This window comes from Natator depressus, chromosome 11 (assembly GCF_965152275.1).
Source record: "Natator depressus isolate rNatDep1 chromosome 11, rNatDep2.hap1, whole genome shotgun sequence".
Classification (NCBI taxonomy): domain Eukaryota; kingdom Metazoa; phylum Chordata; order Testudines; family Cheloniidae; genus Natator; species Natator depressus.
Genome location: NC_134244.1, coordinates 62,091,890 through 62,116,427, shown reverse-complemented (window position 1 = coordinate 62,116,427; position 24,538 = coordinate 62,091,890). Strand labels below are relative to the sequence as shown.

The window sequence follows — 24,538 nt, the reverse complement described above, 5'->3', positions numbered from 1 at the left end:
CTTTACTGTGCACAATTAAGTTCATGTATTCTAACAAAATTAAGTAAATAACCATTGTTACATGACAGTTACCCATATATGCATTATGCACTGGCCTGTATTCTGGAGTTCATGGAACTGGGCTTATTTAAACAGTTCTTCCTAAGAGCTAAATTGTGATTATTTTACTCACACAAGTAGTTCCAAGAAATTTAATAAGATTACTTATGGGAGTGAGGACATCACAATTTGGTCCTGGTTATTTTCACCCCTATAATAAAGCTATACACTGTAGTTCTAGAAAGAGATGGTTTCATCAAGATTTCACTTCTCTGTATTCACCAAGAAATAAACAGCTTGCCATTTGTCAAATATATCTAAAAAAGACTGAGCAGATTAAAAAATCCCTATATTTTCTTTACTTTTGTTAATTATGCCTCTTGTGGATCATGTGACCTCAAGAGCCCTATTAGTGTTTCTAAGTCAATCAACTCAGAAAATATCCTTCAGAAAGTTTGGATCTAATTACTGCAGCATGCAAAGGTGGCCCATTTGCTGAGTCTAAAGTTCTAACATAATCCTCCAGTTAGACTCATGATTCAGCAACCGCAGTGCTCATTGCTAGTGCTGTAGCTGACAGTTGCTTGAGTCTGTGTAAAAGCCAGAAGGAATAGTTTTCTTGCTTCCTTTAGCATTTTTTCCTGCTCTCTTGAGTAATGTCTGAACAAAACTAAGCAATTCCCTTGATATTCTGCATGAAATGATTTTTTCCAAGGAACAGAGTATAAATTGATACATTAGAATAAAAGGTACTATATTTGAACTCTAATTAAGATCCTCAATGAGGAGGTCAGATTAAGCAAATGGAGATACAGCAACCAGACAAATAGCAACCACATAAAGGGTGAAATTCACCTGGTTTAGAGGGCATAAAAGTAAGATTTACATATTGTGCTGTCCTTCTGGCCCTCTGAACAGAGGCAAGTTTCATGAATAGTGACTTGCAACTTCTACTATACTCTGACATTTATAGCTATTTTAAAAGTCTAAGAGTTCAGTTAACTTAAACAAAGACATTCTTGCCTTAACATTTATTTTATACCCTTCCTTTCTCTCTGCTATTCTACATCCCAGTAATATAGTAATCTTCCCTTGTGCCATCTAAATCAAACAAAAACATATCTATTTTTGTTCCCCCATCTCCTCAAAGGACTAGGGTCATGCAATCCTCTCTCTCAAGGGTGAAATTTATCTCTGTTCAAAGCCTATGCACTGCTTAAATTCTACTTTAGCTCTAATTTGAGAACTTAAGTGGTGCATAGGCTTTCTGCTGACATTCTGAAGAGGGGTGAATTTCACTCAGTATGTATTTTTCTGATTCATGGTTTTATAAAAACTCTTGCAAAGAAAAGCCATTGTAAGTTTGTTTACTGACTTCCCGTTACAACTTAGTCTTGCACTTTATGCAAAGGACTGATAAATGTTTAATGAAGAATTTAGTGATGGTGACCTCTGGTGTGGGAGCAACTGAAAAAAATTATACTTTAGAAAGTGTAGCTTTCATCTTTGGCACTTTCATTTGCGGCTAACTGCCCACACTTTTTACAACTTTGCTCCAGTCATCTGCTGAAGAATCTTCATCAGCTAGTCAAGATCACAATTCCTTGAGATATGTGGTAAATGCCTTCTGGTATTTGATAAATATTGTAAAAAACAAAGAAAGTTTGTGTTTTACTGCATTACCATTGCATAGGGGGAGAGGGGAATAAGTCTCTGTTATTTAATATATATATGTACCTTCGAAAATTGTGGTTTTCCGTCTTCATAGTGAATCTCCACATAATCGGAGGATAACAAATCACTGTAAAAAAAAAAGAAAGATTTTGTGTGGTATTTCTTAAAAACAGAAACAAAAATGTAGATGTAATCACTGTAATTTTATGATTTTAGCTGAAATCCTTGAATCATTTTTTTCTAACCTAGGAAATTAAAAGAATCAAGACAGCTGTCTCTAGCTGTTGCATTTTGAGGCAAGAAAGACTTTAGACTTGGGGGAATTTGACTCACTGGCTGAATTTCCATTATGTTAGTTTCAGAGTAACAGCCGTGTTAGTCTGTATTCGCAAAAAGAAAAGGAGTACTTGTGGCACCTTAGAGACTCACCAATTTATCTGAGCATAAGCTTTCGTGAGCTACAGCTCACTTCATCGGAATCATACTGTGGAAAGTACAGAAGATCTTTTTATACACACAAACCATGAAAAAATGGGTAGTGGTAAACACCCATTTTTTCATGGTTTATGTGTATAAAAACATCTTCTGTATTTTCCACAGTATGCATCCGATGAAGTGAGCTGTAGCTCACGAAAGCTTATGCTCAAATAAATTGGTTAGTCTCTAAGGTGCCACAAGTACTCCTTTTCATTATGTTAGTCTTACATTAGTATGATTTCATTTGTTTTTAATGTATACAGTACTTAAAATTAATATAAACTGACTCTATGCGTTTTGTTTCCACTGGATCTAACTGACCAATGTATGGTTAGTTTCATTATTGTTTTCAAATAAGTATTATATTTATTATTCATACCAAAATAACACACAGACACAGTGCCTGTCCCAAGACCTTGAAGTCTATAGAGAGAAAAAACATGTTACAGATTATCTATTAACCTTAATCACCCCTCTTCCTAACTATTACATTAGTTCTTTACTCAACCTTCATTTACAAACTCAAACTATTTTAGTAACTCTTTTAACATTTCTTTTCAAAGCCTCTAATATCCTGGCAGGACTATCCCCTATTTCTTTCACATCTCATCTTCTCTCAACTCAATCTCACGCTTTATCCTTCCCACACTTCCTTGCCTGAAAACTCCTTCTCCCTCCGCAAAAGTCCCCACTTTGTCAAAGAGATGAGGAAAAAGAATAAAACACAGCCCTAATACTAGAGGGGATCGTGGGCAGTGGTGAGCTGGAGCCAGTTCGCACCGGTTCACTAGAACTGGTTGTTAAATTTAGAAGCCCTTTTAGAACCGGTTGTTCTGCGAGGGGCACCTGGTTCTAAAAGGGCTTCTAAATTTAACCGGCCAAAAGTGGCACCTTAGGCGCCGACTCCATGGGTGCTCCAGCCCTAGAGCACCCAAGGGGAAAATTTGGTGGGTGCAGAGCACCCACCAGCAGCTCCCCGCCCCGCCCCACCCCCGGCCCCAGCTCACCTCAGCTCCGCCTCCTCCCCTGAACGCACCACCCCGCTCTGCTTCTCTGCCCCCACAGGCTTCCCGCGAATCAGCTGTTCGCGTGGGAAGCTGGGGCAGGCTGAGAAGCAGGAGGCGGCTTCACACTCAGGCCCAGGGAGGCGGAGGTGAGCTGGGGTGGGGGGGCGTGAGGAGGGCCGCCCGCGCCGCAGCAGGTAACCCGGGGGGGGGGCGGCAGGGGAACCGCTCCGCGCCCCAGCTCACCTCCGCCACCCTCTGCCTGAGTGGGAAGCCGCCACCTGCTTCTCAGCCCTCCCAGGCTTCCCGCCGAACAGCTGATTCACGGGAAGCCGGGGGTGGGAGGGCACAGAGAAGTAGAGCGGGGCGGTGCATTCAGGGGCGGAAGCAGAGCGGAGGTGAGGTGAGCTGGGGGCCGGGCGCGGGGCAGGGAGCTGCCGGTGGGTGCTCTGCACCTACCAAATTTTCCGGAGTCGGTGCCTAAGGCACCACTTTTGATATAATCAGTGGGGGGAGCGGCCGCTCCCTCTGCTCCCCCCCAGCTACGCTCCCCCGCCCCTAGGAGGCAGAGGGACCTGCCGGATGCTTCCTGGGAGCTGCCCCAGGTAAACAATGCCAGGACTCCCCACCTCGCCCCCCGGCAGGTCCCTCTGGCTCTTAGGGGTGGTGTGGGCACCCACTGCGGTGGCCCACGAGACCCTCCTGCCCAGTTCTGGGGGCAGTCAGGGGACAGGGGTAGATGGGGCAGGGGTCCGGGGGGGGGGGGGTCAAGGAACGCGCGGGGTTGGATGGGGCAGGAGTCCCGGGGGGTAGGGGTGGGCAACGACCCCCTCTTGGGGTGAGGAGGGAACCGGTTGTTAAGATTTTGGCAGCTCATCACTTATCATGGGTGTAGTGGAAACATGCTGGCTACTCCAACAGCTAAAGACTTGGGTGCCAGAGGGCTGGCTCCACTCATGGAAAGAGGGGCTTCTGCTTCATGTAGTGTTTGGGAGAGTGGGAGCAGCATTGGTCCTGGTGTTCCCAGACTTCCCTGCTGCCACTGCCCAGCAGATAAGAAGGGAACCATAAAGGGGTATTCTCCTATCCCCACCAGCCCTTTGTCTCAGTCTACATATCTGGGGCAGTTTCAATGCCCCAACCACAATGAGTCAGAGCTCAATCCAACAAGACATTGGGCACTTTGGCCCTTATAAAGTAAAGCAATTAAACATATGTTTATAGCACTTCTCACATGCTCAGTTATGCAAATTATGTGAGATAGTGCATCATATTGATGGACAGCATCCTGATCATCTTGCACTGTCTCCCAGTGCTAGCATCTCCCCAATGCCTGGCACATGTTTCTGCCTCACTCTGCCAAACAACACTAGCAAACAGCCTAGATAGTATCTGAGCTCTACTTAGTAATGCTGGAGGCACATCAATATGCACTGCAACCTTTTGGAATCACTAAGGAGAGGCTTAAACATAACTGTCTCTAGTGGTGTGTGGTCTGATTGTACTATTTTACAGGGTGACCATATTGGTAGAATCACTCTACCCCAACACCGCAGCCAATCATTCTTTTTCTAATTGGATGTACCCTTCTGCAGTTTCTACCAAAACTCTACTGGTGTATGCAATCGGCAGCTTCTGCAACAGAGCTACCCTCAGTCCCTTCTTGGATGCATCACATTGTAGTGTCATTTGTTCTCCAAGCCAGTAGTATTTTAACGTAGGGCATCTGTAATAAGTTTTTGCTTTCTTTCAAATGCTTGCTGTTTTGGCACTGACCAGTCTCATCCCACATTCTGCCTTGAATGTTGATCTATGGGATCTGTCACTGTTGCCAAATGAGGACAGAATTTAGATAGGAAGTTTAATTACTGCTCTAAATTACTTGAGGGTGAGGCAGGTACCTGATCCAAATATAGAGGACGACCAAAAGGTGCCCCTTACTCCACCTGTCTCCCTTAAGCACAGCTCACTGGAATGCAGAATCTGGTCCATCATCTGGGTCTACTGGCCAGAGCACTCTCTTCGCACAGGATACATATGCAAAGGCTTGTAAATTCAGTTTGCAGTGTCTCAGAAACGTAAATGAGGCCCAAACTGCAACTCGGCAGATTTTCTCTACCAAAGAATGGTTTCAGAGTAACAGCCGTGTTAGTCTGTATTCGTAAAAAGAAAAAAGAAAAGGAGTACTTGTGGCACCTTAGAGACTAACCAGTTTATTTGAGCATGAGCTTTCGTGAGCTACAGCTCACTTGAAGTGAGCTGTAGCTCACGAAAGCTCATGCTCAAATAAACTGGTTAGTCTCTAAGGTGCCACAAGTACTCCTTTTCTTTTTTCTTTCTACCAAAGAATGTGTCCATTGCAGATGTTTTGGATCTGGGCAACATGGAGGGAAGACATATTCTTTGCAAGGAGGAAAGGACCTTGAATATTAAGCCAGGGAGTATTATCTTTTCATCATGTAATACACAGAGTACTGTTCTTCACATATTCTACTAGCAGAGGTGCTGATGACTGTGAAGCAGATTTTGTTACAAAGAAAAGCATGGACCTATTGAATTCTAGGGCTCAACAGGAAGAGCAGTATATGCCTGAATCACAAGATTCAGGTCCCATCCAAGAAAGATCAAGATATGATTTCTGATCCTCAAAGACTCATCCTCCTTTTATGCCATGAATAGAATATAAATGCTTCCTATCCTACAGTTGACCTAGAGCTGCAAACTGATCAGTCAACCACACACCTCATTTGGAACTGGAAGTACGCAATTAGGCAGCAGCAGAGACAAAAACAAACAAAAAAAATTAACCAAATACAGTATACAGTTAAACATAAACTACTCAAAAAAAGGGAAGCAGCATTTTTCTTCTCCATAGTAAAGTTTCAAAGCTGTATTAAGTCAATGTGCAGTTGTAAACATTTGAAAGAACCATAACATTTTGTTCAGAGTTATGAACAACCACCATTCCGGAGGTGGTCGTAACTCTGAGTTTCTACTGTATTCTGAAAGGCCAGAAGGGCTGTCCTCAATGCTAAGAAATGTATTTGTTTCCTATCTGAGCTGGACCAGGTTCCCTCAGCTATAAGGTGTTCCTGATCACATCCATTTTGGTAATTTTTTATTTGGAATAGTGAATTCTGTCTTTAAAGTCAGACTGGATTTCTAGAACTACCATTTAATGGAATATCAAACTGTTGGGAACCCAAACCCTCCCGTTCATTACATCTGGAGAGTAATTCTAGACCTGGAGCATAAACCTCATCAGTTTCCTCATATGCAAACTGATTTCAGGAAGTAATCCTGTGCACGAGACTATGAGACTTGCCATTTGGAAAGCCAGTCTAATGGGAAGTGCTCCTGAAGCTTTGGTTGATTCAAGTGCGAATCTTGCTGATTGTCTCCTCTGTGTCATGATCCACAGGCCTTGAACCCAAGTCCGCAGGGTTCACAGGAGCAGCCATGCTCCAACCCTCTACTTGGCCTACTGACTACTGCTTACCCAGGATCCAGAGGTCCAGACCCAGTTTGAGGCTCTGCCCCAGAGGTCCTCAGCACACAGAAATTTCTTTAAAAAATAAATTTGATAGTCTCTAAGGTGCCACAAGTCCTCCTTTTCTATTAGCTCTACAGGATACATTAACTTCGTCTGCACGGCATATAGCAATGACCATATAGGATGGGATTTTCAAAAATGTCTGAGGGTATTAGGCATCCAGTTCTCACTGACTTTCAATGGAAATTGAATATCTGACTCCATTAGCCATTTTTGAAAATCCCACCAAAAGTCTTTAATCTTCAAATGAAAACTTTTCCATATCATTTTGGAGTACTGCTTCCAGATTAATTTTATATCTCATATTTGTAGATGTAATTGGACTTTGTGGCAAGAGTCCGTTTGGTCTAACTGTTGAGCTTACAAATGCCACTGATTCCCGGTGGCACCCTAACTTTACCTGCTATGCTGCTGCTGTTTCAAACCAAACTGACCTGAGCACCACTAACAAAGTGGGTTTAATAATTTCTCTGAACCCTTTTTCTCACTACATAATTCAAATGGTAAAACAGAATGATACAAAGTAAAAAATTTGCATAAGGAAACAAATCAGGCCACACACTTACAAAGTCATATTGAATCCATATGCATATATTAAGATTGCCCAATGTAATTAGTAATTACACAGAGAAAAAAAACGACATAAAAAGAATGTTAAGGTTGCAAAGTCAAGTACTCAAAAGTTAGAAAATGTCAGAATTGAGGTCACTCATGCAGCCTTAAGGGAGCCATGTTAACGCTCCACAGGCAACCACAGTTCTGGCATTTTCTGCCACTTTAAAACTATTCTTTTAATGGAGGGGTGTATGTGCGTGCATGCACAATTTCCTTGGGTTTTAGAACAGCAAACTGAAAAAACAAATTATATCATGTGGCATTGACACCCAGATAGGCCATCATCATGGCTGTAACCTTCAAAGCCACCCCACAGACTTCTGTCACATGAACTAATGGAGTAACTGACAACAGTAGCAGTTTCTCATCCTCTATGTGGAACAGCCACCAGAGGGGAAGAGTCGCATGCTTTGCTGGGGATTCCACAGATATTTGCTGATAACACAAATGTTGAGACTGAAGACTCTTTGGTTCATTACTGTTTCTATGGGGAGAATAATTTAAATGGTTACAGACCCTTTTGCACGTTCCCCTCAAGCCTGATCCCTTGCACTCTCATTCCTTCCAGCCTGTCCCTGCCTCAGTCCTGTCTTCCCCCAGCCCCAAACCAACTCCTAATTCTAGCCTATTCATGTAGACAGTCCCAATCTCAATTTCTCTGGACTCTTCATCCCAGTCAGTCTTATTGCCCATCTGAGTCCCAGTCTTCCCCACTATCCTAGCTCCCAGTCCTACTTTTCCTCCATAAACTCCTCATCCAAGTCTCCCTGACCAGTGAGCCCCAGTCCTCCCACCAGCCTTCTCATCCCATCTCAGTCTCTCATCCACCCCACATTGTTCCTAGTCAGAGACTCCCTCCTCAGGCTCCTGGTCCCAGTCTCCTTGCCCCATTCCCTCACAGCTCTTCATCAGATCTCAGTCTTACCCTCCCCGCCAGCTCTGTTTCCACTCTGGGGTCCCAGTCTTCTTGACAAGCCAGTCCCCTCGTACAGCCAGCTCCTAACCTTCCTCTCCCAGGCTCCTTATCCCAATCTAGTCTCCCCACCACTTCTTCGCCCAGTCCTGTTCTTGTCCCCCTCTGCATTCCTCCTCCAGAACATGTGGGCCCAACAGGAAACTGGAAACCTCTTGCAGTTGTTGCCTGAAGCCAAGGGCAAAGCTGACAGAGTCTGGAATTGTGGAGTATCTTCTATGGCAGATCAACCTGGGCATCTGGCAATGCCTCACTCAAGGTGCTAAGCACCACCAAATCAATGTGTTAAAGCACCAAACTTTAACATGGGTTGATTACACCAATACACTGATCAGGATGAAGGATGCTTCAAGGTGCTGAGGCATAACTTTGCAGCCTCTCCCATCAAATCTACATTGTTAAAAGAGGTACTGGCACAGATGGAATGTTTGACAACTAATTTAAAAAGAACAAAGCAAATTACACACCATGAATTTACCTATTAAGTTTGACATTTCAAAGTTAATCATTTTTATTTATCCTATCAGAATGAAAATTGTCAGGATTTTTTTTTAATTCAGAAAAACATTTTTTTAAAATCCTTTCATAATTCCAATATGATTAAAAGGATTTTGCTCAAAGTTTCAAAAATAAATTATGCTTCAAAATCAAGCAGGAAAAATTTCAGTGAAAAGGTGAATGCTTTGCAAAATTATGAATACGTGAAATCAGGGAGTTAGAACTTTTTGCCATCTTAATTGTAAGAATCACTCTGGTCACAACCACATTTGGCAACAATTCAGGAGATGTATGTAGACTGATTCCAGAACAGAAAGACAGAACATTAATGTGATGTCTTGTACCCACACCAAACTGCAATCCAAATTCAGATTGGATGAATGAAATAATGAGACTGAGGAAGAGTATAATTGCCCTGAACTTTTCCATACTTCTTGGTCCTGTCCGGTTTGATTTTTGAGTCTTGTTCTGACTTGTGCTATCTTGCCTCACTACTTCTTCTTTCTACCATATTTTATTAAATCACAAGACTTTGCCTTATAAACAATAAGCAAAATTAATTTCAAGAAACTAAAGATGGAGCCAGTAACAAGACAAGCAATATCTGTGACTTATTTGTGTTTCATATTCTTTAAATTATGTTTATCTTAGGTACTAATAAATCAACTGATTGCTTGTGTATTTTGTACATGTTTCAAACTCAACACTAATGACAGGTCAACCAGTTGTGAATTGCTTAAATTTTCTGAATTACCAAATAAGCAAACAAAAAACAGTTAGAACTAGGGCTGTAAAAGGTTAACTGGTAAGCATAGTCTCACCGGTTAATTGCCCTAACTGTTAACCCCCGCACCAGCCGGAGCGGGCTCAGCCGTGGTACCTGGCCGGAGCAGGCCCAGCCCCAGCCGCGCCAGCCAGATGGGCCCCAGTCACTTAAACAGTTAGCCGTTTAAACAACATTTTAAATCATTTAAACTGTTAACTTTTTTAACGATATTTACATCCCTAGTTAGAACCAAGGATAACCCATCACAAAATATGTTTTGTTGACTTGACAACAGTAGCTTAACCAATATATCATACTAAAAAGTGAAATAAGTAAGTCATGAGAACTTGCTATAAAATTTTGATACTAGAGCTTTAGGCGGAGGGAGCCAGAACCAGAACCAGATCCTGATCCAAATATAAACATTTTGTGCCACTCTGGCAGCACCAACAACCCTTATAACTGACTTAAATGGATACATGGGGGTTCTCCTAAGCATGGCTAAATTCCTGGGTGTGGAGATGTGTAGCCAGTCCTAACCCACCCCTCACAGCTCTAGCAAAAGTGATGTGGTGGGGCCTGCCAGGTCATGGGACATGGCCAAAGTGATGATGTACTCTGGTATTTACAGCTGTGGAATGGCCCTTTGGGAGCTATTTAAACTGGGTGTAATTTAGAACAGCCCTGAGTTACACAGTCCTGATCAGATTAATTCTATAGCTTAAAAAAAAAGTTCTCAAGTAGAAAGACTCTTTGTAGCCTAGTCTCTATTATCAATCCCAACTATACCCAGGTATACACTTTGCTGAAATTAGATTGTTCTTCTTTAAGTTTATTATTGAACTATGCTTCCACTGTGTATTTATAGTAATCTCAATTTTGGTTGCTTCCTTTGAAGCTGCTCTGACAAGAATGTCATCCAGGAATAGTATTGCAGACAAACTCCTTGTGATCTCAAACAATAACCAGCATGAGTATTATTTTCATATATTCTCTGCAAGTTGTTTATAGGCCAAATGGTGGTGTTTTGTATTAAAACTGTGGGTTTAAAAAAAGCAAATGTACGAAATTACTGGAGACAGGGATTAACTGAAACCTCCAGATAACTTTTACTAGATCTGTGAAGTCCCCTAGTATTATTACTGTTCATATGAATAATGTTTCCCTATAGAAGCCCGCAAAAATGGTACATCCATTTAAAATCACTTAAGATCTAGTAGTGCTCTGATTCTTTCTAATTTCTTCCAAACCACCAAAAAAAAAAAAAAAGCTCTCCCTCACCTCCACCCTGCAATTATAGGTTACCAGAATAAAGATGAGAAATAACTTCTTCCTTAGTGCCTGAACGAAAATGGAAGGGGATATGTACATCAACTCTACGGAGAATCTCACAATCTGATAAAATCCTTTATAGTATTGTTGTGGATAATGTTCTAGCCACTCTTGAATAAATCCTGATAATCTTCCCCCATTTGAGAGAAGGAACTGAGAGGGAGTCAGGGAATCGTGTTCGACTCTCATGACTGAGGATACATTGACAGATTCTTTTCTACCTCCTGTGTGATCTCTGTTTAAGAACCAGTTTCTCCTCTGAAACACAGTTTGGGGAGTAGGGACATGAAGAAATTCTTCCTTTATTTATGCTTGAATTCCATCTTTTGAGGAGGAAGGAGCATACTTCTCAGTTATGTCAGCAGTCACATTTAAAGTGGCAGCTTGAATGGCTCTTCAGAATGCTTGAATGATTTCTCAGCATCTCTTTAATGTAGATGTCAGCTTGCCATAGCTTCCACCACAGATTTCTCTCCTAGTGGCAGGACTGAGAGCCATGGACCCTGAAGAATATCTCAGTTAATCAAAGGAGCTAATCAAAAGTATCTGAAAAAATTAAACTGCCAGAGGTATTTTATAATAATGAATCTTGAGCTTTCATTTTTTGCGACAAGAAGTGCCTCAATGTCATTGCACTATGACAGAACTGCTGTGGAAAAGTAAGTGACAAAACTGACGTTTTAAGAGATACTATAGCTTCCTCAAAATTGCATCTTAATTATTCCTCTGCTCTTCTGTCTGCTGGATCTTTAGCAGAGAGGAAAAAAATTCTGTGCGTGGGAATCACCTTATCTTTAGCCAGGTCTACAATTAGGCTTGGCAGGATTCGATTTAAATTGACAGATGTCAGTAAGCACAGATTTCAGCTGACACACTGAAATCAACGAAAAAAGATATACATCAGTAACAGCTAGTGTGAGGGAGCCTCCCTCCAGCATCTAGCACTTGCAGGATTCAGGTGCCACGGGCCCTGTGGCAGCACAGAGAGCGCTCTGCAGCACCCCTGTCATGAGACTACCTGAGTGGGACTGTGACAGTGGAGCTGCAGAGAGCTCCCTGCACGATCACCGGGCCAGTGACACTGGATCCCTGCAGGCACAAGGTGTGGGGAAGGCTGTGGTCCTGGCAGGGCAGAGCAGAGATCCCCTGCCAGGTCTGGGAGGACAATGATGAGCCCCTGGCCATGGAGGGGCCACCCCGCTGCTGAATGGCTCCTGCCCAAAGAAAGAGCCATTTAGCAGTGGTGTAGCCTCCCCATAAGCTGGAGGGCTCATGCTGCTCCTTGCAGTCCTGGCCAGGGGTCTCTGCTCTGCCCCACCAGGACCACAGCCTTCCTTCGCACCTTGCGCCTGCAGGGTTCTAGTGTCACCAGCCCTCTGGCAGCACAGGGAGCCCGCTGCAGCTCTGCTCACTCACTCACCAGCCAGGAGTGAAACGATAATCTTGGGCAGGACCTGGTCAGCAGCAGGGTGGCCTGCCCCACATCCAGGGGTTGTCCTCCTCCCCTGGACCTTGCACCTGGGTGTCTTGGCCCCTCGGCCATGCATGGAGCCCCCTACAGCTCCAATGTCAGGTCTGCCCTAACCCCAACCTTTCCCCCTTAATTTTTCGCAACTGTAAAAACTGAAATAGTTAAGTTTTTTTTTAAACCAATATTAATTGTCAAAATTGGAAAAAAAATAAAAATAAAATCTGCCATGCCTAACTATACCATATGTATGCACTTTTGGAATAGTGGACAATTCTGATTTATCCATTTGCATTTTATTAAATTTCATCAATGTCTGAAGGCATTAACCTTTCTTGATATGTTCCCATTGAGTACTATTTACCGAAGATTAAACAAGATGTTTATACTTACAAAGAGGAAAAAAAACCTTTACTTTTTGTTTCTTTTCCTCTTCCAGGTTCGACTGAATTTCCAACATGTTCTCAACCCTATTATTATTATATATTAGCAGGGCTGTCAATTAATCACAGTTATCTCACATGATTAACTCAAAAAAATTAACTGTGATTAATCACAGTCTTAATCGCACTGTTAAGCAATAGAATACCAAGTGAAATATTTGTGGATTTTTTTTCTACGTTTTCAAATATATTGATTTCAATTACAACACAGAATACAAAGTGAATAGTGCTCGCTTCATATTATTCTTTTTATTACTAATATTTGCACTCTAAAAATGATAAAAAATAAAGAGTATTTTTCAATTCACCTCATACAAGTACTGAAGTACAATCTCTATCATGAAAGTGCAACTTACAAATGTAGATTTTTTTTTGTTACATCACTGCACTCAAAACCAAAGAAATATAAAACTTTAGAGCCTACAAGTCCACTCAGTCCTACTTCCTGTTCAGCCAGTCCTGAAGACAAACGAGTTTGTTTACATTTAAGCTCCCTGCTTATTATTTACAATGTCACCTGAAAGTGAGAACAGGCATTCACATGGCACTTTTGTAGCTGGCATTGCAAGGTATTTACAAGCCAGATATAAAAATTCTATTAAAGCTAATGTTAAAAAAATTATATAATACACAGGTTGAGAAAAGAGTCTGGGTATAGTGCTTAGATTATACACAAATACAAAGTTTGTTTTGAAAAGTCATATGATACATAGAACACATAATCACCAGCAATCAGCAATCACCCAAATTTAGGTGAATAGATTTAACAATACAGTTTAGATATTAGAATCCAAATACTCGGATACATCACTCATGAAAAGTTGTACAGAGATTTGGTTGTGGAAAGCAAAACATATCAATGAAAGGAGACTGTCCCTCTGTAATTCAGAATTTAGGGTAGGTTGTCCATTTAGAAAATACAATCCCTGAGGAAAGTATTTCAGTTACTTTCCTGACTTCTCATCGGCACTCCAGCTCATCCCTCCTGGTATTGCCGATGTCCGGTGAGGTGTTCTATATAGATGTCCCTCGACCATCTGACGGGGTCCAACACCATGAGTTGCCGTGTCAGCCGAGCATAACGTTGACCGATTCCGCATTCTCTCAGCACTTGCTCATTACTGGGGTCCCATGCACCCAAGACTCCAACAATCAGTGCATGTGTCTGAACCTGGTAACCCTTAGCTCTCAAGGTTTCAGCCAGAGGGGCGTATTACTCCACCTGTTGAGCTCAGGCATCGTGGAAGGCCAGGGTCCTGTTCTCGAAGGGCACTGTGATGTCCACCATGGCAATCTTCTTCTGGTCCTCGTTGGTGATGACAATGTCTGGTCACAGTTGGCTGTCGGTTCCAGGGATGGCAGAGTTTACGACAACCTTCCTGTTGGGTGGCAGGATGGCTCTGGCCAGTCAATCTTGGATGGCATTGTGTCGCAGCTGCCAAGCTCTCGAATGGGGCGTGCAGCTACAGAGGATGTGGGGTAGCATCTCATTGACGTAGCCACACTTCCTGCATTGCTTGCCCTGATTCCCATGGCGGACGGCTCCATTCAGTGGGACGCAGATGAACTGGGCCCTGTGGATGAACCTCCAGTCGGCAAATCGGGTGAAGCTGCCCCTGGGGAGGAAGTGGTTGTTGGCGTCCCACTTGCACGTCATCTTGAACGCCTTGCCCTGGTCCAGCTTCCAGCTCAGGTCTTCCCACATATTGGCAGCAGATGGCATCCTTCAGGGTCCTCTCCAGCATGGTTCTAGTTCTTGGAGTGATGATAGTGTGATCTGTATTCTTCACTTGTGGCACCAGGACTCTCAGCTCCTGGCATTCCTTGCACAACGTCCAGTGGCAGCTGATATGCTTCTCCAGTCATCATGTAGAGTTGCAGGCACAAGTCCAGAGCGAAGCAAAGTCTCTTGTCTCTCCTCTCTTCCAAAGTCACCTTCCAGAGAGCCGCTCAGGTAGGTGGCGACATCTTGGTTGGAGGGGGTCCTGGTGATTCGCTTCTTGAGGGCATCCTGCAGAGCACTCTCTGCGATGTTCCTCAGTGGGCACATCAGAAGGCGTGAGTGATCACGGCAACGTCACACAGATCACCCATTCAAGAGACGTTGGTGCCATCCTGCCTGTGTGAGATGTACACCAGTTCATTGCTGGCCCTCTGGGGAAGAAACATCCACTTCTTCACCAGCTGCCATATGGTGTTGTCTGCCTTGCTAAGAGGTACCTTCGCCATGGCAGATCCCCTCAGGACACATGAGATATGGGGGATCAGGAAGGTGTTCAAGCCATTGATCTTCTGCCATGGGGCCAGTAGGGAGGAGTCGATCCTGGCCACACCTAGTAGGATCTCCGCGATGGTATCCTCAGGTGTCTGCTGGACGCAGACACCCATGGGCATGCGGAGATGTTGGTATGCTTGCCCGTTCTCAAGGAAGATCATGGGTTCACCCTGGATCTGAAATGGCGTCTCCTGGACCGAGTCCCTTCTACTGCCATCAATATGCAGTGATGCATACTTCCTGGCATTGAAGCGGAGTCCCAACCAGTTGGCAGCCTGGCTGGTGATGTCAAGCATTTGTTGGAGACTCTCGGAGTTGTCTGCAATCAGGACCAGATCATCTGCATAGGCCAGGATATTCACTCCGTTGTCGCATAGATTGAAACCGCCTAGACCACTGGAGATCGCTCGAATGAGCAGCTCCATGGCTAAGTTGAAAACGATGGGGCTCGGGGGCAGCCTTGCTTCACGCTGCTATGGATAGGAATTTCGGGCATCACTCCTTCCGGATGGTGGTGGTGGTGCAGCCTTCATACAGTTCCCGGACCAGTTGGAGAAAGTTTTCAGGTATCCTGAACTCTCGCAGCATGGCAAAAATGTGCTGGTGGGGCATTGATCCAAAAGCATTAGCCAGGTCGAGCCATGCTATGGCACATTGCCTCCGTGCCCTCCTGCCTGTGTGGATGGCAGTCTGAAGGACAAAGTTGCGTTCGTAGCAGCCTTCGCATGACATGAAGCCTTTCTGGATGGAGCTAATGACCAGTCGGTGATCCTAGCCACAAGGCAGCTGACATACAGTTTGTACATGGGTCTCCAGTTGTTGAGGTTGTCTCGCTCGCCTTTCTTGTAGACGAGCACCGTCATTAACTTCTTCCAGGAGCTGGGAGTACAGCGGAACTGTTTGTATTAGTTGAAAACGGCAGTTAGTACCAGGCAACCGGGGTCTCATTTTTTCAGGAAGTTGTAGCGAATGCATTCTTTTCCCGGGGCTGTGTTTTGGTCTTTGTAAGTCTGGCCTCTACTTCCCATGATATAAAGTCTTGTTCCAGGTCCTCTGAAAGTGAGAACAGGCGTTCGCATGGCAATTTTGTAGCTGGCTTTGCAAGGTATTTACGTGCCAGATATGCTAAACATTTGTATGCCCTTTCATGGTTCGGCCACCATTCCAGAGGACATGCTTCCATACTGATGATGCTCGTTAAAAAAGAATGTATTAATTAAATTTGTGACTGAACTCTTTGAGGAAGAATTGTATGTCTCCTGCTCTGTTTTACCCGCATTCTGCCATATATTTCATGTTATACCAGTCTCGCATGATGACCCATGTTGTTTGTTTTAAGAACACTTTGACAAATGCAAAGAAGATACCAATGTGAGATAGCTATGACACTCAACCCAAGGTTTAAGAATCTGAAGTGCCTTCCAAAATCTGAGAGGGCTGAGGTGTGGAGCATGTTTTCAGATGTCTTAAAAGAGCAAAACTCCGATGGGGAAACTACAGAACCCGAACCACCAAAAAAGAAAATCAACCTTCTGCTGGTGGCATCTGACTCAGATGATGGAAATGAACATGTGTCAGTCCGCACTGCTTTGGATCGTTGTCGAGCAGAACTTGTCATCAGCATGGACGCATGTCCTCTGGAACGGTCATTGAAGCATAAAGGGACATACGAATCTTTAGCGCATCTGGCATGTAAATATCTTGTGACGCTACAACAGTGGCATGTGAACTCCTGTTCTCACTTTCAGATGACACTGTAAACAAGAAGCGGGCCGCATTATGTCCTGCAAATGTAAACAAACTTGTTTGTCTGAGCGATTGGCTGAACAAGAAGTAAGACTCTGAATTTGTAGGCTCTAAAGTTTTACATTGTTTTATTTTTGAATGCAGGTTTCTTTTACATAATTCTACATTTGTAAATTCAACTTTCATGATAAAGAGCTTGCATTACAGTCCTTGAAATGGGGGATTGAAAAATATTATTTCTTTTGTTTTTTACAGTGCAAACATTTGTAATAAAAATAAATATAAACTGAGCACGGTACATTTTGTATTCTGTGTTGTAACTGAAATCAATATATTTGAAAATGTAGAAAACATCCAAAAATATTTAAATAAATGGTTATTTTTTTAATCATGTGATTAATCATGATTAACTTTTCTAATCGCTTGACAGCCCTATTTATTAGACATGTTGAATAATACTAAGCTCTTATATAGCAGTTTTCAGCAGTAGATCTGTAATGAGAAGACCTCTTTACAAAAGAGGTAAGTATAACTTTCCCCATTTTATAGATGGGGAAACTGAGACAGAGAGAGGTGAAGTGACTTAAGTGCCCAAGATCACCCAGAAGTTCAGTGGCAAAAATCAGGAATAGAACCCTGATTCCCAGTCTAGTGCGCTAACCACTAGGTCACACACCCTATAGTCTTCCCTGGTTTTGCAGATTAGACTCATTCTTCCAGATTTAAACAGTTACACCTCTTCACTAGTGGAAGAAGAGTCAAATGAACAATAGAAATGGATGCTGTGTCTACTCTTTTAATTATCTTTTTCTATTATCTTTATTTCATTAAGGTTAATAGAGTATTTATGTTTGTGAGAGAAAAAAAATTGACTTGACCCGGTCAGTCAGAGAAATGACCACACCAGATTCTGAGACCGTTCCCATAATTTACTTTGGTAGTAGCACTAATCTGATTTCCTATTCCTGAAAAATAATGCCCACTTCTTTGCCAATATGATAAGAAGCCATCTTAACAACTCTGGAGGAAATCAGTACCATCAAATTCCCTCCATTAGTAACCCCAGATGGAATATTTAGAACCATTTTACTTACGAGAATGTCTTAGGACCCTTGCTGTACTGGAAACATATTCACATTTTTCTCAGATGCCCTAGCAACACCAAAGCCTACTTATGAGGCTGACTCCAGTATTATTTTTGTAGTATCTCCGAGGTGTCCAGCCTCTTTCTGATGTTCTGACTCTAAATCCAAAATGTGTCAGATTTGGCAAGATGAATTCAGAGCCACTTCTATAAATTGCGAGGAAGGTAAGATTTGCATGGGTGGGGCACCAGTTCTCCGACACTCAATTTTCTCCAGCCTGAAAAATAAGTCCTCCCAGCCCAAGAAAATTAGGCCTTCAAAGGCAGGTACAGGCAGCCTAGGCAATAGGTTTTCAACAGCCTACAAAATTATATCATAACAATCCTCAGTTTACCAGCAGGTTATCTGTAAATATGGTATTTTATACAGACTCATACATACCCAGAGTTGGCACCATGGTCATGGCTCCAAAGTTTAGTTACAAGTTCTATTATAAGCCCTATTTTTAACTTCTCTAATTTTGATTAGGAAAATTAATTTGGCCTGAAAACTGTCAGTTTTTATGCACAGCTGAACACATATTGGTCATACAATGTTTACGTTAGAAGTCATACAAAATAACTCCTATTGGAATTTTTTTTTTAATTAGAATCTTGCTTGCTCATCTTTGGATTCTTTCTACAAATTTTTCATATGGATAAATCTCTCTAAAAAGTAGTCATTGGCTGAACCATTTTCAAAGAAAATTGGTTCTTATTAAAGTCTTTGAGGACTATTCACATAGCATAAGAGTTAAATACATGCATAAATATTTGCATAATCAGGGAATAAATTAAGTTTGCTCCCATACTTAGCATTAGAGTTATAATGTATATATATATATAACAACATCAAACATTACTGTTAAAACTGAAACAAAGACACCAAAGCAATTATGGAAATGAATCATTAAGGGAAGGTAGATTAATACTCAAATTCTATTACAATTCATACAATCTCTTAAATAAGACTGTTGTTTTCCTTTATTTTTTTTTAATTATTGGCTGGACTCAGTAATTGAGAAGCAAGCTTCTTTACACTGCCACATCACAGTTATAAACCCTACCAAAGACAAAGGAAAATAATTATCCAGTCTAATTAGTCTGGATAAACATAGGGAGCATTTAGCCCTTTGCATGTTGAACTTCCACTGAAGTAAATGAAAGTTTTGCAGAGTGCTTGTAGAACTGGACTCATGAACTACACGAGATATGGAATTCTACCATCTAACGCTGAGACTCCCTGAAGTGCGATACATACACAAGTGCACACACCACACTCTGAACATGTACTTATTAAATGTGTAAAAAAACACCAAGCCCCAGCATTAGTTATATTAAAAACTCAAAAGTCAAAAAGTTATAAAATTAATCTTGCTACAATAATATTAACGAATCCCAGTTTGCACATCCTATATATTTTACAGCATACATTAACAACAAAGGGGTAATACATTACATGTACATTTGAAAAAAAGACAAATGTTGACACTTCAACTTTTGACTGTTTAATCTTGCAGAATTGCCAACAGGTTTCTATTTATTTTTCCATTCAAATTTCCTATGTTTTTTGGGGGGTGGAAGGTAGAAAAAGGAATAAAATATAAAAATCTGGAGGTAATCAGATTACTGTTTGCTGGCTTTGTCAACAGAATTTGAAAGTTCTTTTCTCTCCTACTATTCACCTTGAGTTAAATTAATCCTGTGAGGAGGTCTAGCACAAAGACGATGTGAATTTAAGCAGAACTTAATGGTATATAGCACAGGACTTGTGCCAGCCTTCAGCACAGGTATGCATTTCATAGTTTGATAGATTTTAAGGCCAGAAGAAACCATTGTGATCACTTGTCTGATCTCCTGTATAACACAGGACCTCCCGAATTAATTCCTGCTTCATGTCCAATAGCTGAGATTGAACTAGAGCATATTTTTTTTAGAAAAACTTCCACTCCATTTCACCCTTGTGCAAAACCCGCAAATCTTATAAGTCTTTGTACCTATAGATGTATACCTGACTATAGCCCCAATCCTGCAAAGACTTGAGCACAACTACGTCATTGGAACAACTCACAAGGCATAAAGTCTTTGCAGGATCGAGGCCTGTATCTGTAAAAATGTGTTGTGCACTTATAGACATATAGAAGGTTTGTACTGCAGATGTTCAGTATCCAATTTTTCTAATAATTATAACTTTGTTAAATCAAAATTAATTTGCTTCAAACCAATGAGAATTGCGTTCATCCAAATTTCAGGCTGTTTTTGCTGTAGCCTTGCTCCAAGAAGCATGGTTATAGTTTCTAAAACATTAGGGTATTTTTTCCATCTTCACCAAACGCAAACCTCTGAAACTCAACCTTCCAGCAGAGACCAAGTACAATGCCAGCCACAAAAATGAATTATGGGCAAAAACATGCAAATCAATTTAAAAAAAAAAAGATAATCAACTTCAGAGCACCGTATTTCTAAATGGATCTGAATTTCAGTCACACCTTAAAGCCACACCACATTTCTAATATTTTATTTCAAATATTAGCAGTAATGTTAACAATAATGTATCTAACTCAGACTTCTTTACTTTGTACCATATAATATGAGGGCACTTGTTTACTAGCTATCCTCTTTACAGTACATTTTGTTCAGTTCAAACTCCCCATGAAACTGACTAAGGCAAAGAAACTCTGCCAAAGTGAAATCTGAGAAAGCTCTCACCTTGCAGAAACGACTTCTAGTCTTTCAAACTATGAAAAGTTCTTGCTGCTTAGCAGTCGCATATACAGACACAGCATCTGAAATAACTTACTTATATGCTCAATAAAGGAACTCATTAACATTAGAGGGAAAACTGAATCGTTAATGTTTTAAGCGTGTCCCAGGTCAACAGTTACCCTTTAAATTTTCCACAGCATTACTCAAGGAAGGTGCCACTTAAGCTGATGCATTAAACATTGATTCAGACCCCAGAGCTAATGGTATATTGTTTTCACATTCATCACCAGTTTCAGAATTTGCTACAAAAAGCAAAATCTCAGTGAAAAACGTGAAAGGCACACTTTGCACCATTTTTTCCATTTACTGTGCAGAGAAAAGATATATGGATGTGATGATCAAGCAATCAATCTCAGCAAGGCAGGGATGATAGTGCAGGCAGCTGGTAGGGCCCCGGGAGACTGCTCTGAGACTCTGTCTAAGCTTACAGAAAGGGCTACTAAGAGCAGTGGAAGGTGGGTGGGGGCCAGGTGAGGGAAGGGAAGAAGAGGAGAGGGGAAAAAAGAAAAAGAAAGAGACATGCGCTTCAGAAAAAACGAAGGCTTGACTCTCCCAAAGAAAACAGTAGTCTTTTCCGAGGGGATAACCCGGGTACCCTCTGGTCAAGAATTTGGCAAATAAACAACGCATCAAAAAAGTGGTAGAAAATGTTTCCAATATGATAGAAGTATTGCAGATATGTACCTCAATGCTCTGGGTAACCCAATTGTACATTCTTATCTGAAAGCAAACTTAAAATCTACTGAGATCATACCAACACCTCTAAGTTTGTGAAGAGAATCTCTTCTTAAGGCATTCTAATAACGTGTTGCCAGGGTAAGAAAGACATTTACTAACACAATTTCTGTCAATTGTCTGTGATGATATGACCAATGCCCCAAATCACTGTCATCAATCTATTTTATACTTCTCATATCGCTGCTTAGCAAATATGTTGAACAAACAGGTGGAAGCAAGTCAAAAACTGTTCTACTGGAATGTGTTCTTTTGAAGTCGCAAATTTTGAAGGAATATTGCAAATGCTACAGAAAGAAAGGCTATTTAATCACTAACTGAAATTATTCTAGAGTGCTCCCTTTGCATATTCATGCTGGTTGAAAACACCCCCAGCACAGCTTTGGAACAATCTGGGAAGTAATGCCCTTTAGGACCAAGACAATAACCTCCTCACAGCACCAAATGTTCAGACCTAAGAGCACAATCTGGTCCTCAACATCTCAGTGCCTTGTTTACCACAGATAGGTGAGGGGGTAGGAATTTCCTCATGACCAAGGTTTGTTTAAAACCACCTTCTAACCTAAACAGTTCTTTTAAAGAAAGTACAAGTGTTGTGGTTTTTAAAACACTTTTAGGTAGTTAGAATACATAAAAGATTCCATGCTGTTGTACATGTGTTTTCCCAGACCAATTCCAGCTTCGAAATATCCTTTTCACACTGGTTCCAGTTTGATCTGAGCTCACAGCACACGGGACTGTTCATTTTTAGATCCTGGTGCCAGACTGTCAGCCAATGTCACGTCTACGTCAGGCAAAGGCTAGTGGTGCCGCAGAAAAATGACAACACTAACTCACCTCATCAATAAAATGTTCAAAGTAGACAGACATTTTTACTTAAATGTTTTTATAACTTCTGGTTTAGCTTCTTACATCCCTCCCACTAGATTAAAATAGAAAATTAAGTCTGCTCATATGGTTCTGCTAGCACAATATAGCACAAATTAATGAAGAGCACTATTCTTGAACTGCAGAGTAACAACGGAGAAGTCCTTCAATGCTGGATGAAAAAAAATACTAGGAAAACTCTGCTGTAATCTGTTCCTGACAACATACATAGGAAAACTAGAGAAGCTTACACTACAGATCAGATTGCACACAAATACAGAATAGCATTTACTACTTTATCCAAGAAGAAAAGTCAAACTACTTTTTATTTATATAATTGAAAAAAATGACACTAATCTGAGAACATGTAACTTTGAATGCTTTAACAAGGAGAAGAACTAAAGACGGAGAGAGAGAGAGAAATGCTACATAACAGATTATTGTGGGATATGGAATTTACCCAGTTGAGGCAGGTACAGGTGAATTATGATGGTTCTTCATCACAAACGGGAATATTTTTTTTTATCCCACTCATGCCAATTACTCTTAGTACAAAAGTAGAAGATATTAGCTAAAAATATTACTTAAATCATTTTCTACTCTGTTAAATCCCTGGGATCACTCTTTAATGACACGCCACAGGCCACATTTCCACCAAATGTCTGTGAATGAGTACCTTCTGCACTTTGTACCCTCTCCCTAAGTTGACTGCAAGGGATAATTGACTTTTCCCCCATGCCCTCATGGAACGTTTCGGGGAGAGAGGTTGTGAGCTGGGCGATGCTTTCTGGCTGTTCAGCAGGGGTTGCAGAGGGACTCTAGCCTCCTCCTTCTGTTCCTGCAGCTCAACCAGATGTCTCAACATGTCTGATTGGTCCCTCATAATGTAAAGCATCTCATTCTGCGTCGCATGTTCCTGCTCCTGGAATGCTTTCCTGCTCTCCATATCCATGTCTAACTTCTCAGACAGTGAAATCCTCCAGGCTCCAAGTTCTGTGGCAGCTGTCCCTGAGATGTTCATTATCTCGATGAACATGTCCTCCTGCTAGGTTGGGGTGATTGACGCGGCCAGCATCCTGTGTCAGGAGGTAAGGAAGTAGCGAAAGGGTTTGAGGAAGTTTCACTGCCATCTGTCTCAGGTATGGGAACCACGTTTGCCTGGACCATGTGGGTGCAATAAGCATGAGCCTGGCCTTGTCCTGTCTGATTTTGTGTAGCACCCTGCTCAACAGAGGAATCGGGGAGAACGCGAACATTAGTGGTGCCTCCCATTTTGTAAGGAGGGCATTGCCCAGGGAGTGGTGACCAAGCCCCACTAAGGAGCAATACTGAGGGCATTTTGTATTGTGAGCCATTGAGAATAAATCTATAGTAGGGAATTCACACCTGTTGAATATGGTCACGAGGGTCAGGTAGTCCATCTCCCACTCATGGGTTTGTCAGAAGTGTCTGCTCAGCTGGTCTGTCATGGGATTCTGAAGTCCTGGCAGATAAGCTGCAGAAATGTCTATCTTGTGGGATATGTACCACTGCCATAGGTGTAGTGCATCGATGCAGAGAGGTTATGATCGAGCACCACCCTGTCTTCAAGGTTGTTTGCGAGTACTTTAAGGTATGAAGAGATGCATCAGTGCCCTTAACAAATAGTTTTTGGCCCTCAAAGGGCAGGTCCTCAACTGTGGCTTGTACTTCCCTAGGGAATCCAGAGAGGTGGAGCCAGGATGCTCGAAGCATGGCCACGGACGTGGCAGTAGAATGAGCTGCCTTGTCAGTGGAATCGAGGGAGGCCTGCAGGGCTGTTTTGGCAATTAAGGAGCCCTCTGCAACATTGGCTTCGTATTGTTCCTTCACTTGCTCTGGCATTTGTTCAATAAAGGATGTCATTTTATTAAACAAGTTGTAAGTGTATTTCACCAACAGAGTGAAGTAGTTTGCTATGCGAAATTGCAGTGAGGCCAAGGAATAGTCTTTGCGTCCAAAGTGGTCAAGGCTTTTCCAGTCGTCGTCATAAGGGGTGGTTTTTGACTGGTGCTGTTTTCCCCTTTGGTTTACTGCCTCTATGACCAGTGAATTTGAAGCCGGGTGAGTAAATAAGAACTCAGCCCTTTTGCTCGTACATAATATTTTCTGTCAGAGTGTTTACAGGAGAGTGGGACAGTAACAGGTGTCTGCCATATTATCTTC

The 24,538-nt window shown here is 42.0% G+C and overlaps 1 protein-coding gene and 1 long non-coding RNA gene across 8 annotated transcripts in view; one reads left to right on the top strand and one right to left on the bottom strand.

Moving 5' to 3' along the window:
* ADAM23 (ADAM metallopeptidase domain 23) overlaps window positions 1-24,538 on the bottom strand; it is a 173,524-nt gene that overhangs the window by 106,863 nt on the left and 42,123 nt on the right. For all 7 annotated transcript variants that reach the window (XR_012641489.1, XR_012641490.1, XM_074968004.1 and 4 more), the window contains exon 4: window positions 1,777-1,840. Coding sequence is in view for 5 of the 7 variants with exons in the window: in XM_074968004.1 (XP_074824105.1) it covers window positions 1,777-1,840 (64 nt within the window). In the remaining 2 variants the exon portion in view is untranslated. The remainder of the gene's footprint in view (window positions 1-1,776; window positions 1,841-24,538) is intronic.
* LOC141996158 (uncharacterized) lies at window positions 1,497-24,140 on the top strand. The gene is made up of 3 exons (XR_012641491.1): window positions 1,497-1,655; window positions 23,199-23,442; window positions 24,052-24,140. It is a non-coding gene; the product is annotated as an uncharacterized LOC141996158 (long non-coding RNA).